This window comes from Pinus tabuliformis, chromosome 4_2 (assembly GCF_031772625.1).
Source record: "Pinus tabuliformis cultivar Carrire ecotype Pingquan chromosome 4_2, CPIR1, whole genome shotgun sequence".
NCBI classification, from domain to species: Eukaryota; Viridiplantae; Streptophyta; class Pinopsida; order Pinales; family Pinaceae; genus Pinus; species Pinus tabuliformis.
The window spans coordinates 492,823,937-492,834,687 of record NC_142304.1 but is presented as its reverse complement, the minus strand read 5'-3'; the positions used below and the strand labels follow the sequence as shown (position 1 = coordinate 492,834,687).

Genomic DNA, 10,751 nt, shown 5'->3' with positions numbered 1-10,751 from the left:
AGACCTGACATTGCATTTGTTGTGGGAATGTTGGGACGATATCAGAGTGATCCAGGTTTAGACCACTGGAGAGCTGCAAAGAAAGTAATGAGGTACCTTCAAGGAACCAAAGACTACATGCTTATGTATAGACGGATGGACAACTTGGAAGTAATTGGCTACTCAGATTCTGACTTTGCTGGATGTGTTGATTCACGTAAATTAACATCAGGTTACATTTTTATGATGGGCGGTGGAGCTGTATCATGGAGGAGTGCCAAGCAGACCTTGATTGCCACTTCCACTATGGAAGCCGAGTTCGTCTCCTGTTTTGAGGCTACTTTACATGGTGTATGGCTTAGGAGTTTCATTTCTGGGCTTAGAATTATGGATTCTATCTCTAAGCCATTGAGAATCTATTGTGATAATTCAGCTGCTGTTTTTATGGCTAAAAACAACAAAAGTGGGAGTCGAAATAAACACATCGACATTAAGTATTGAGCTATAAGGGAACGTGTTAAAGAAAAGAAAGTGTTCATTGAGCACGTCAGCACTGAGTTGATGATCGCTGATCCTTTGACTAAGGGCATGCCACCGTTTAAATTCAAGGATCATGTAATGAATATGGGACTTGGTTCCATTATGTAGTTTCTCATTGTATGGACAATGTTATTTTAATGAAATTCTTAATTATTGTGATGTTTTTTCTCATATTTATGTGCACTTTAAGTTGATTTGAGAAAATTCATTTAAGAAGGACCAAGAATAAACATAAGGTTTATTTATTAAGAAATTGTTGCCACATAAATTATAATAAGAATAAATACATAGTAATACATGGAAGATAATACTCGTTATTAGAGGACTTATCGCCATGATTCATGTATCTATTACTTAATACAGATTATCAATGGGTTTTAAGTTGAGACATTAATTTTGGGAGTATGGACCAAGTGGGAGAATGTTAAGCTCCATTTATTTCTTTAACAAATGCTGCCTACAATTATGGAACTAAACTGCAGTATTTCCTTAATTTCTGGAAACCAACTGCAATAATTTCCTAAATTAAGGAAATCAACTGCAGTTAATTAATTTTCTTGTTGGAGCTTCTGAAGTGGTCCATTACTCCATCTGGAGTTCTCTACCTTGATCTAACACCTGACATATAGCCATCAGAAGCTTGATGGAAGCTTGGCTATAAATTTATCTGTTTGGTCCCCAAGCTTGCATCTCAATCCTTTTCAGTTTTTTACACCATCTAACTGAGAGAGCATAGCTTGGAAGTGCCTTCAAATTTTATGTATTCTTTTCTTTTGTTTGGATTGAAGCTGGAGTGCTGAAGTAAAGAAGCAAGTGGACTGTGGTTTGCATCAAAAACATCACTAATGACTGGAGGTAATTTATTTTCTAGGCATTAAAACGATTCTTTCAATGTTTTCCGCATATAGAATCGTTGTTATAATATTTTACATCTATATTATTATTTCTTTTTCTTTTACGCACGCTGTAAGCATCTTGTCGTTTTCCCGATTCTATATTATTATTTTTCTTTTTCTTTGACGCACGCGGTAAGCATTTGTCGTTGTCGCTGTACTTATGTATGTATGGGCGCCAGGCTGTTATCCATTCAATATGCTAGTGGGCAGCATAATTTTTGCCTTGGTGGGGCTGATTCTTCTTCAAAAAAATAATGTTGATGTGCTCTACAGAAAAGGAGTTGAAACATAATCGACGTATAGGGTGCAGGGAGCTTTACATTATCGAGGGTCGGAGGGTTTATTCTCCATATATCTCTGTCATCTGCATATTCACCTTATGTTCCAAGGTTTTGATCGTTGTGTATCTCTCAGAGCACCAGTGGCATTTCTCATTATAATGTTTTTGACAATTTCTCCACGCCTCTAGGTACCCTAAATTATCTCCTCCATAGCAATTTATATCGACCATCTAACAATTTCCCCATCCACACCGTTTTTATTTCCATTGTGCGATTCCCGATTTTATGCCCATCAGCTGCATTTCCATCACTCAAACACTGCCTTCAAATTGAAATTAAAGATTAAAATCAGCCTTCTGCTACTTCTCCTCACTGTGCAACTGCTATGGACGTTTCCTACTCCGCTACCGTGTCCGCGTCCACCTCCACCCGGGCAGGTCTGAGTAGCAGCAGTTGCCACGACTTTGATATATTTATTAATCACCGCGGACCGGACACTAAAAAGGTATTCGCGAGCCTTCTCTACCGTCGCCTTCTTTCAGGTGGGTTGAGAATCTTTCTGGACCAGCGGGAATTGGAACATGGAGACAGTATTACTCATCAAATAAAAGATGCCATTACAACTGCCTCCGTCCATGTGGCAATCCTTTCTGGTGGATATGCCGAATCAAGTTGGTGTTTGGACGAACTCGTCCTCATGTGGGAGTCCAAGGGTAAAATTATTCTCGTGTTTTATGATGTAAAGCCCGCTGAGCTTAGGCGGACTAAAGGAAGATGCGCTCATGCTTTTCAGAACCATACGTTGCGATACGACACCACAGCTATTGAGAAGTTGGGAACTGCTCTTTCTAAAGTTACAAATATTAGTGGTTTCGAGTTGGAAGCGTGTAATGGGTCAGAACCCAACCTTCGCTCTCCCTATTTTATTATTTTAGTTTTGATTGACGCATTTCTCACTAATATTTACTTTTCTGCTAATGTTAACCAGGGACGTGGGGGAACTGCTCGACCAAGTTGCTGAACGTGTGTTGCGAAAGGTGAAAAAACCACTTCTGAACGTAGCTAAGTATCCAACGGGCTTGGATGACAAGGTTACAGATTTTGAAAACAAAGTTTCATTGCAGCAGAAGCAGAGCGGGGAACCTCAGATCGTTGGGATCGTAGGGTTGGGTGGCCTAGGAAAAACCACTCTGGCAAAAGAACTTTTCAATAGGAAACGTTCAGATTACGATAAATCCTGCTTTTTATCCAATGTTAGAGAAAATGAAGCCAAAGGATTGAATTTTTTGCAGAGAGAACTTCTGAGGAACTTAGTTGAATCAGATGAGTATATATCCAGTGTCCATAAAGGAATAGAGACGCTCAAGAAAAGACTCCCGGATCTTCATGCCATAATTATTTTAGATGATGTAAATTGTCAGGATCAGTTGGATGCACTGTTGCCTGCACGACATCTTCTCCACCCAGATAGCTTGATATTGACTACCTCTAGAGATAAACAAGTTCTCAGAAGCTCAAGAGTGAAAGTAATTTATGTGCTAAGTGGTCTTGATAAACAATACTCCCGAGAGCTCTTTTGCTCCCATGCCTTCAATGGGTCCCATCCACTGCCAGAATTTGAAGATCTGGTAAAGAAGTTTTTAGAAGCCTGTGGTGGATTTCCTTTAGCTCTGAAAGTGTTGGGGGCACATCTTTGTGGAAACCATGACATAACTTACTGGTATCAACAATTGGATGTACTTCGAAAGATACTCCCTGATGATATATCTCAAGTACTTCAAATAAGTTATGAGGCACTCAGTCCGGAAGAAAAACAGATATTTTTAGATATTGCTTGTTTTCTCGTGGGAGAAAAAAAGGATATGGCGATAAGGATATGGGAGGGATCAAACTGGCATGGTTATTTGGGTTTTCGAAATATAGAGAACAAATGCCTCGTAGAGGTGCACAGTGGAGATATACATATGCACGATTGCCTTGTAGATCTGGGGAGACAAATTGCAGAGGTTTCAACATCTCCGCGTCGCTTTTGGCGTAACGCACAGAGCACACAGAGCATCGCTGATTTGTTGCAGCAATATTCATCTGTAAGTACTCATCATTCAATACTGTATAGAATATTCAATAAAATTTTGTGCTCAGTTTTATAAATTCCTCATCAATTTTCAATAATAATGAACAGGATACCAGCAAAGTGAGGGGAATTCAGATGCTTGGTATGTCTACGCGCGAAAGTTTCAAAGATCAACTTAGACCGAGGAGTAATCAACGACATGCTGTTATCAGGGAGTTGCAACTTCTTGATACCGAGGATCGTCGGTTGGAGCCCATTTTGAATAAAGTGCAGTCAGCAAAGCTCATATGGCTTCGTTGGTCGAATTGTCCTACAAGTTTCCTGCCTCCCTGGATCCCAATGGAAAATTTAAGGGTTTTACATGTGATAGGCAGTTTTTTGAAAACATAGTGGCAAAACGAGTCTAAGGTAATACAAATTTGTGGAGTTAAAGTTTTTGGGTTTATTAGCTATTGATTTAGTATCACATGGTCTCCAACAAATTTGATGTGTTTTGTGGAACAGAGTTGTCAAAATCTTTCTTATTGTTGAAACCGTGAACGTTTTGCAGGCACCTGTGCAGTTGCGCGAGTTAGTTATTGTTGCTCCTCTCTTAGAATTACCAGAGTCCATAGGGCTATTGAAGGAGCTAGAAGTGATTGTCCTAGACTATCAGACGAGTGATCTAGAAAGTTTGCCAAACGAAATTTGTCAACTATCGTCCTTGAAACGCTTTGAGTTAACAAATTGCTCAAAAATAAAATTTCTTCCATATTCCTTCGGAGATTTAATTAATCTCCAACATATCAATCTGTCTCACTCCTACTACTTGCGGACCCTTCCAAAGTCCTTCGCTGAATTAATTTAGCTTAAATATCTTGATTTGAGTTATTGCTATAATTTAACTATGTCAAGCGACACACTTGATGATATCAACACGCTTGAATACATAGATATTTCTTATTGTCCAAAAATTAAAACCTTGCCTCCCCAAGTCGGCCGTCAACGGTCCCTGCAGAACTTATATTTCTTGGGTACACACTTCATAGAATTGCCAGGTGCCATTGGAAATCTCATGGATTTGGAATTTCTCGTTATAGAATGCCCTTGCCTGGAAATGCTGCCGTCTTCGTTGGGTAACCTAACGAACTTGAAGGAATTGATGCTCCAACATTGCAAAGCCTTGAAATATTTGTCGGATTCTATTAAACTGTTGAATCGGGTGGTGTTTATGATTGTGGGGTCAGTGAACTGTCCTTCAAAAGGCTTGAAGGAGAAACAGAAATATTAAGACAGTCGAAAGGCAAAGGAATATTGAATAATTTGGACTCTTACATTGACAGGTACATGCCTCGGCTCCCAGTCCGGATCAACAGAGAAACAAAAAAATCATGACCGTCGAAAGGGATCAAAATATTGAGTAATCTGGATTCCTCCATTGACAGGTACATGCCTCGGCCTCCCCTCCAGATCAACAGAGAAATACCAGAGGTATCAGTTCCCAGGCTTCAGCATCTCCTCGTTGAGTCTTGTAATGATCTGGTGGTGGTTGGAACATTGCCAAATACTCTCATAACACTGCAACTGAAACTTTGTCATAATTTGAGAAAAATAGAAGGGCTTGGTAGTCTTACAAAACTTCAAATGCTGGACATCAGTCAGTGCACAGAATTGGAGGAGATGCCGAGTATTGAAACATTGGTATCGCTGGGGGCATTGGATGCATGTGGATGTGTTAAACTGAAGATCATACGGGGGTTTGCGCAGCTCGAAAAGCTTCGAGTGCTTGATGTTTCCGAGTGCTTAGAGTTAGAAGAACTTCGAGGTGTGGAGCATTTGGGTTCTCTGGAGATGTTCAAGGCCACTATGTTGAATTATAATTTCAACTGCAAGTTTATTTTATTTGCGATGCGATCTATCGCATATCGCAAATCGCAGCTCACCTTGTCACCCTCCGATATGTGTTGTGTTTTCTGGCGATTGCGATGGTGCGATGCGATCCGATCGCATATCGCAGAACGCATCATATGTATGTGCCCCAATTTTGTTTTCCGACCAAATGGGATTCTGCGATGCGATTTAAATGAAGTCAATGGGTGAAGTATAGGCCAGCATTAAATGAAATTTTACGTGAAGTAAAAGTTTTTACTTACCGCCAGTAAATGTCAGTAAAACAGTAAATGCTATTTACTGTGGGTTGGTAAGTTTTGGTGAAGTTTTTAATTTTATTTCAGCGGGAGTATGGGCACAAGTAAAAGCTGGTAAAATCATTTAATTTTATTGTTTTTTATTTTACGGCAGCTTGGCAAGTGAAAACGTATGTAAGTCCTTTTGTTGTCATATATATATATATTGTATAATGTTTTTTTTGGTAAGTGAGGAGAGTGAAGAGGGGAGACGCAGCAGCGCCCATGTAAGAGAATTGTAATGCACAGCAATGCGCATGTATAGTTCTGAATATGAAAAAAAAGAACACGCAGCAGCGTGAGAAAAATCAATGTATGTAATTCTTCACAGCAGTGTGTCAATTTAAAAAACTGAGACAGAGTATTTCTCAGGAGAGACAGAGTAGTTTTTTGTGTGGAACTCAAATGTTCGTGGTGAATCCCTCTGAGAGAGAGGAAGAAATTTGTAACAGCAGTTGCTTTTATTAATGAATAGAAATGTGTGGTGTGTGAAAACTCTGTCTGCTCAAAGAAATTTTAAAGCTTCCCTGTGCTAAGATCCTGTGTGTGTTCAAAATAGAGCATTGTTCTGCTCTGTTCAGTTTGGTTGTTTGTTTTTGGGATTTTGACAGAAAAATTCCCAACAGTGGTATCAGAGCTAGTCCAGGCTCTTTGAAGGGTTCAAAGAAGCTGAAGGAAGGATTCTTATTGCAGCAACTTCTCCAGCAGTGTGAAGACTCAGGCAAAAGAATCCAAGGTATTTCTCAAGTTTTCTTTGTGTTGCTGTTGAAGACAGTCTGTTATTTTAAATACACAGTGAAGTATTTGAAGCATAGTTAAGAGTGCAAAAATGGCTGGCACCAGCACCAGCAATAGCATGGGTATGCAGCTCCCATTATTTGATGGTAAAAACTATGACTATTGGGCAATAACAATGAAAGCCTTGTTTGCTTCCCAAGACTTATGGGAAATAGTTGAGGATGGTTTTGAACAACCAGCAGATGAAAATGAGTTTAATGCATTAACTCAGGGAGAGAAGGATCTGTTAAAGAGCCACAAGAAGAAGGACTCAAAAGCCCTCTTCTTCTTGTATCAAGCAGTGCATGGAAGCATGTTTCCAAGGTTAGCAGCAGCTAAGACATCCAAAGAAGCATGGCAAACTCTTAAAACGGCCTATCAAGGCATGGAGAAAGTGAAGACAGCAAAGCTACAGTTGCTGAAGAAAGATTTTGAGAATATGAACATGAAAGAGTCAGACAATATTGACTCATTCTTCACTCAAGTAATTGGCCTGGTCACACAAATAAGATCTCATGGAGAGATAATTGAAGAAAGGAGGATTGTGGAGAAACTATTGAGGTACCTACCTTCAAGGTTCCATGTGATTGTCACCACCATAGAAGAGACAAAGGATCTCTCAAACTTTTCAGTTGATGAACTTCGTGCATCACTGATTACACATGAGCAGAGGTTGAGTAGAAATGAAAACTCATCTCTAGAGCAAGCCTTTAAGACCCAGATGTCCTTTGGAAGAGGAAGAGGTCAAGGCAGAGGAAACAAGAGAGGAAGAGGCAGAAGCCAAAACAGAGGTGGAAGGAACAGTCCAACGAATGCTCAAGGAAGAAGCAACGATCCAAATCAGAACCAAGGTCAAGGCAGCAGCCAACAAAGTGGACAACATCATGCTCAAGGACAAAGGTATGAAAAACCCAATGTCCAATGTTATTATTGTAAAAAATATGGGCATTATGCCAGTGAATGTAAAAAGAAGCAGCATGACATGAGTAATAGATCTAGTGCAAATATCACTAGAGAAAATGGCAACCAAGATAATGTTTTGTTAGCTTGTAACATGGCTGAAACAAATAGTGAAGATATATGGTTTCTAGACTCCGGTTGCAGCAACCATATGACAGGAAACATATCTTTGTTTTCTGCTTTAGATCAAAGTGTGAAGTCACAAGTCACGCTTGGGACTGATAGCAAAATTTCTGTTATGGGAAAAGGAGAAGTTAAAATATTTACAAAGCAAGGTGAAAAGAAAACCATAGCAGATGTCTATTATGTTCCTGGAATGAGATGTAACCTCTTAAGTATTGGACAGCTTGTTCAAAAGGGTTACAATGTTTTCTTTGAGAATGATGTATGCACCATCATGGATATTCCACCCAGCAAGCGATGCATTGCTGAAGTGAGGATGACGAGGAACAGAATGTTCCCTCTCAGAATAAGAGCAGATTTGAAAAACAAAGAAGTAATTGCAGCAGTTTCCCAAGAGGCTCTCCAAAGTGTGCCAAAGGATGAAAATTGGTTGTGGCACTTGAGATTTGGACATCTCAACTTTGGAGGTCTTAACCTGTTGAGCAGAAAAGGAATGGTAAGAGGATTACCATTGATAGAGAAACCGGACAGCCTTTGTGAAGGCTGCATATTGGGAAAACAACACAGAGAAAGTTTTCCATCAGGGAAAAGCATAAGGGCAAAAGCACCCTTAGAGATTGTCCACTCAGATTTATGTGGACCAATGCAAACCCCATCTTTAGCAGGCAGCCAATATTTTCTAACATTTATTGATGATTTTACAAGAAAAACTTGGGTTTATTTCTTGAAGAACAAATCGGAAGTGTTTGAAAAATTCCGAAATTTCAAAGCACTTGTGGAAAATCAAAGTGGGCTGCGTATTAAAGTCTTGAGAACAGACAGAGGAGGTGAGTATATCTCCAAAGAATTTTTATGTTTTTGCAGAGAAAATGGAATTCACAAGCAATTCACAGCAAGGTACACCCCACAACAAAATGGAGTTGCTGAAAGGAAGAACAGGACCATTATGGATATGGAAAGGAGCATGTTGAAGGCAAAGCATTTGCCAAATGATTATTGGGCTGAAGCCATAAATTGTGCAGTATATATCTTGAATAGGTGTCCTACAAAAGTTGTGATGAACAAAGTGCCTGAAGAGGCATGGAGTGGTAGAAAGCAAGGAGTCACTCACATGAAAGTTTTTGGATGTGTGGCCTATGCACACATTCCTGATCAGCTAAGGAGGAAGTTGGACAGCAAAGGGGAGAAATGTATCTTCATCGGATACAGTGAGGAATCCAAGGCTTACAGGTTGTATATCCCATCCACCAAGAAATTCTTTGTTCGCAGAGATGTTCAGTTCATTGAGGAGGAAGCTTGGGATGGAAGCATAGAGAAAACAGTTAATGTTAAAAATTGTTTGTCTCATGATGAAGATGATGAGGAAATGGTAGAAATACATCCCCAAACAGCAACGCCAACACAAGGACAGCAAGGAACACCCTTGAGGAGAAATGAGAGTGCTTCTCCAAGCACACCACAAGGAGGAAATTCAAGTGCATCTTCAAGCACTTGCACACCAAGTGAAAGAGGTAAGAAGTTTAGAAATTTAAGTGACATTTATAATGAAGGAATGAATTCCTTATTTGCCTTGTATTGTCATGTTGATGATCCTATTCATTTCGAAGATGATATTAAAGATAAGAAATGGATAGAAGCTATGGATGAGGAGATGAATGCCATAGAAAGAAACAAGACATGGGATTTGGTTGAGCTACCAAAAGGTAAAGAAGTTATTGGAGTCAAATGGGTCTATAAGACCAAGTGCAATGCTGAAGGCAAAATTGAAAGGCACAAGGCAAGACTGGTTGTCAAGGGATACAAGCAGCAATATGGGAGAGATTATGAGGAGACTTTCGCACCGGTTGCAAGAATGGAAACCGTGAGAGCAGTGTTGTCCATAGCAGCACAAAACAAATGGAAAGTTTACCAAATGGATGTGAAGTCGGCATTCCTAAATGGAGTGTTAATGGAAGAGGTTTACATTGAACAACCTCTAGGCTATGAGAAGAAAGGCCAAGAGCACAAAGTGTGCAGATTGAAGAAAGCTCTTTATGGGCTGAAGCAAGTGCCAAGAGCGTGGTACAGTAGAATAGACTCCTATCTGCTGGAAAATGAATTTGACAAATGTGAGGGAGAACCCACAGTCTACATCAAAGAAAAGGATGGCAAGATTTTAATTGTTGTCTTGTATGTTGATGATGTGATTTTTACAGGTAATGATGACTACCTCATTGAAAACTTTAAATCAGTCATGAAAGAGGAATTTGAGATGACTGACATGGGTTTGCTGAGATACTTCTTAGGAATAGAAGTAGATCAAAATGAAAATGGGATTTTTATCTCTCAAGCAAGATATGTAAATGAAGTATTGAGCAGATTTAATATGCAAGAATGCAAAGCAGCAAACACTCCCACGGTAATGGGATTAAAACTCAGCAAGGAGGACAGCAGCAAGGATTTTGATCCTAGCTTGTACAAGAGCATAGTTGGCAGCCTTATGTATTTAACTGCAACTAGGCTGGATATAATGCATGCTGTTAGTTTGATTTCCAGATTCATGGAGAGGCCAAAAGAGGCACATTGGCAGGCAGCAAAAAGAATTTTAAGGTATGTCAAAGGTACCAAAAAGTTTGCCATATTATATAGTGTCTCAGAAAGTTCAGATTTAATTGGATACACTGATAGTGATTGGGCTGGAAGTGTAGATGATCGGAAAAGCACTTCCGGTTATGTTTTTCATATGGGTTCAGGAGCCATTTCATAGGCTTCTAAGAAGCAGTCCATTGTAGCATTATCTACAGCATAGGCTGAATATGTGGCAGCTACAGCAGCAGCATGTCAAGCAGTTTGGATGAGAAGAACGTTGAGGAGCTTAGGCCAAGAGCAGGCAACAACAACAGTGATTTTCTGTGACAATAGCTCAGCTATTGCATTGTCCAAGAATTCTGTGTTTCACAAGCGAACGAAACACATT

General features: G+C 39.7%; 1 protein-coding gene across 1 annotated transcript in view; it reads left to right on the top strand.

Moving 5' to 3' along the window:
* Positions 1–2,081: 2,081 nt before the first annotated feature.
* LOC149170123 (disease resistance protein Roq1-like) overlaps positions 2,082–10,751 on the top strand; it is a 72,295-nt gene continuing 63,625 nt past the window's right edge. Inside the window, exons 1-7 of the mRNA XM_089425454.1 lie at positions 2,082–2,590; positions 2,685–3,783; positions 3,879–4,037; positions 4,321–4,441; positions 4,799–4,991; positions 5,195–5,641; positions 6,051–6,066. Of these exons, the coding sequence (XP_089281580.1) occupies positions 2,082–2,590; positions 2,685–3,783; positions 3,879–4,037; positions 4,321–4,441; positions 4,799–4,991; positions 5,195–5,641; positions 6,051–6,066 (2,544 nt within the window). The remainder of the gene's footprint in view (positions 2,591–2,684; positions 3,784–3,878; positions 4,038–4,320; positions 4,442–4,798; positions 4,992–5,194; positions 5,642–6,050; positions 6,067–10,751) is intronic.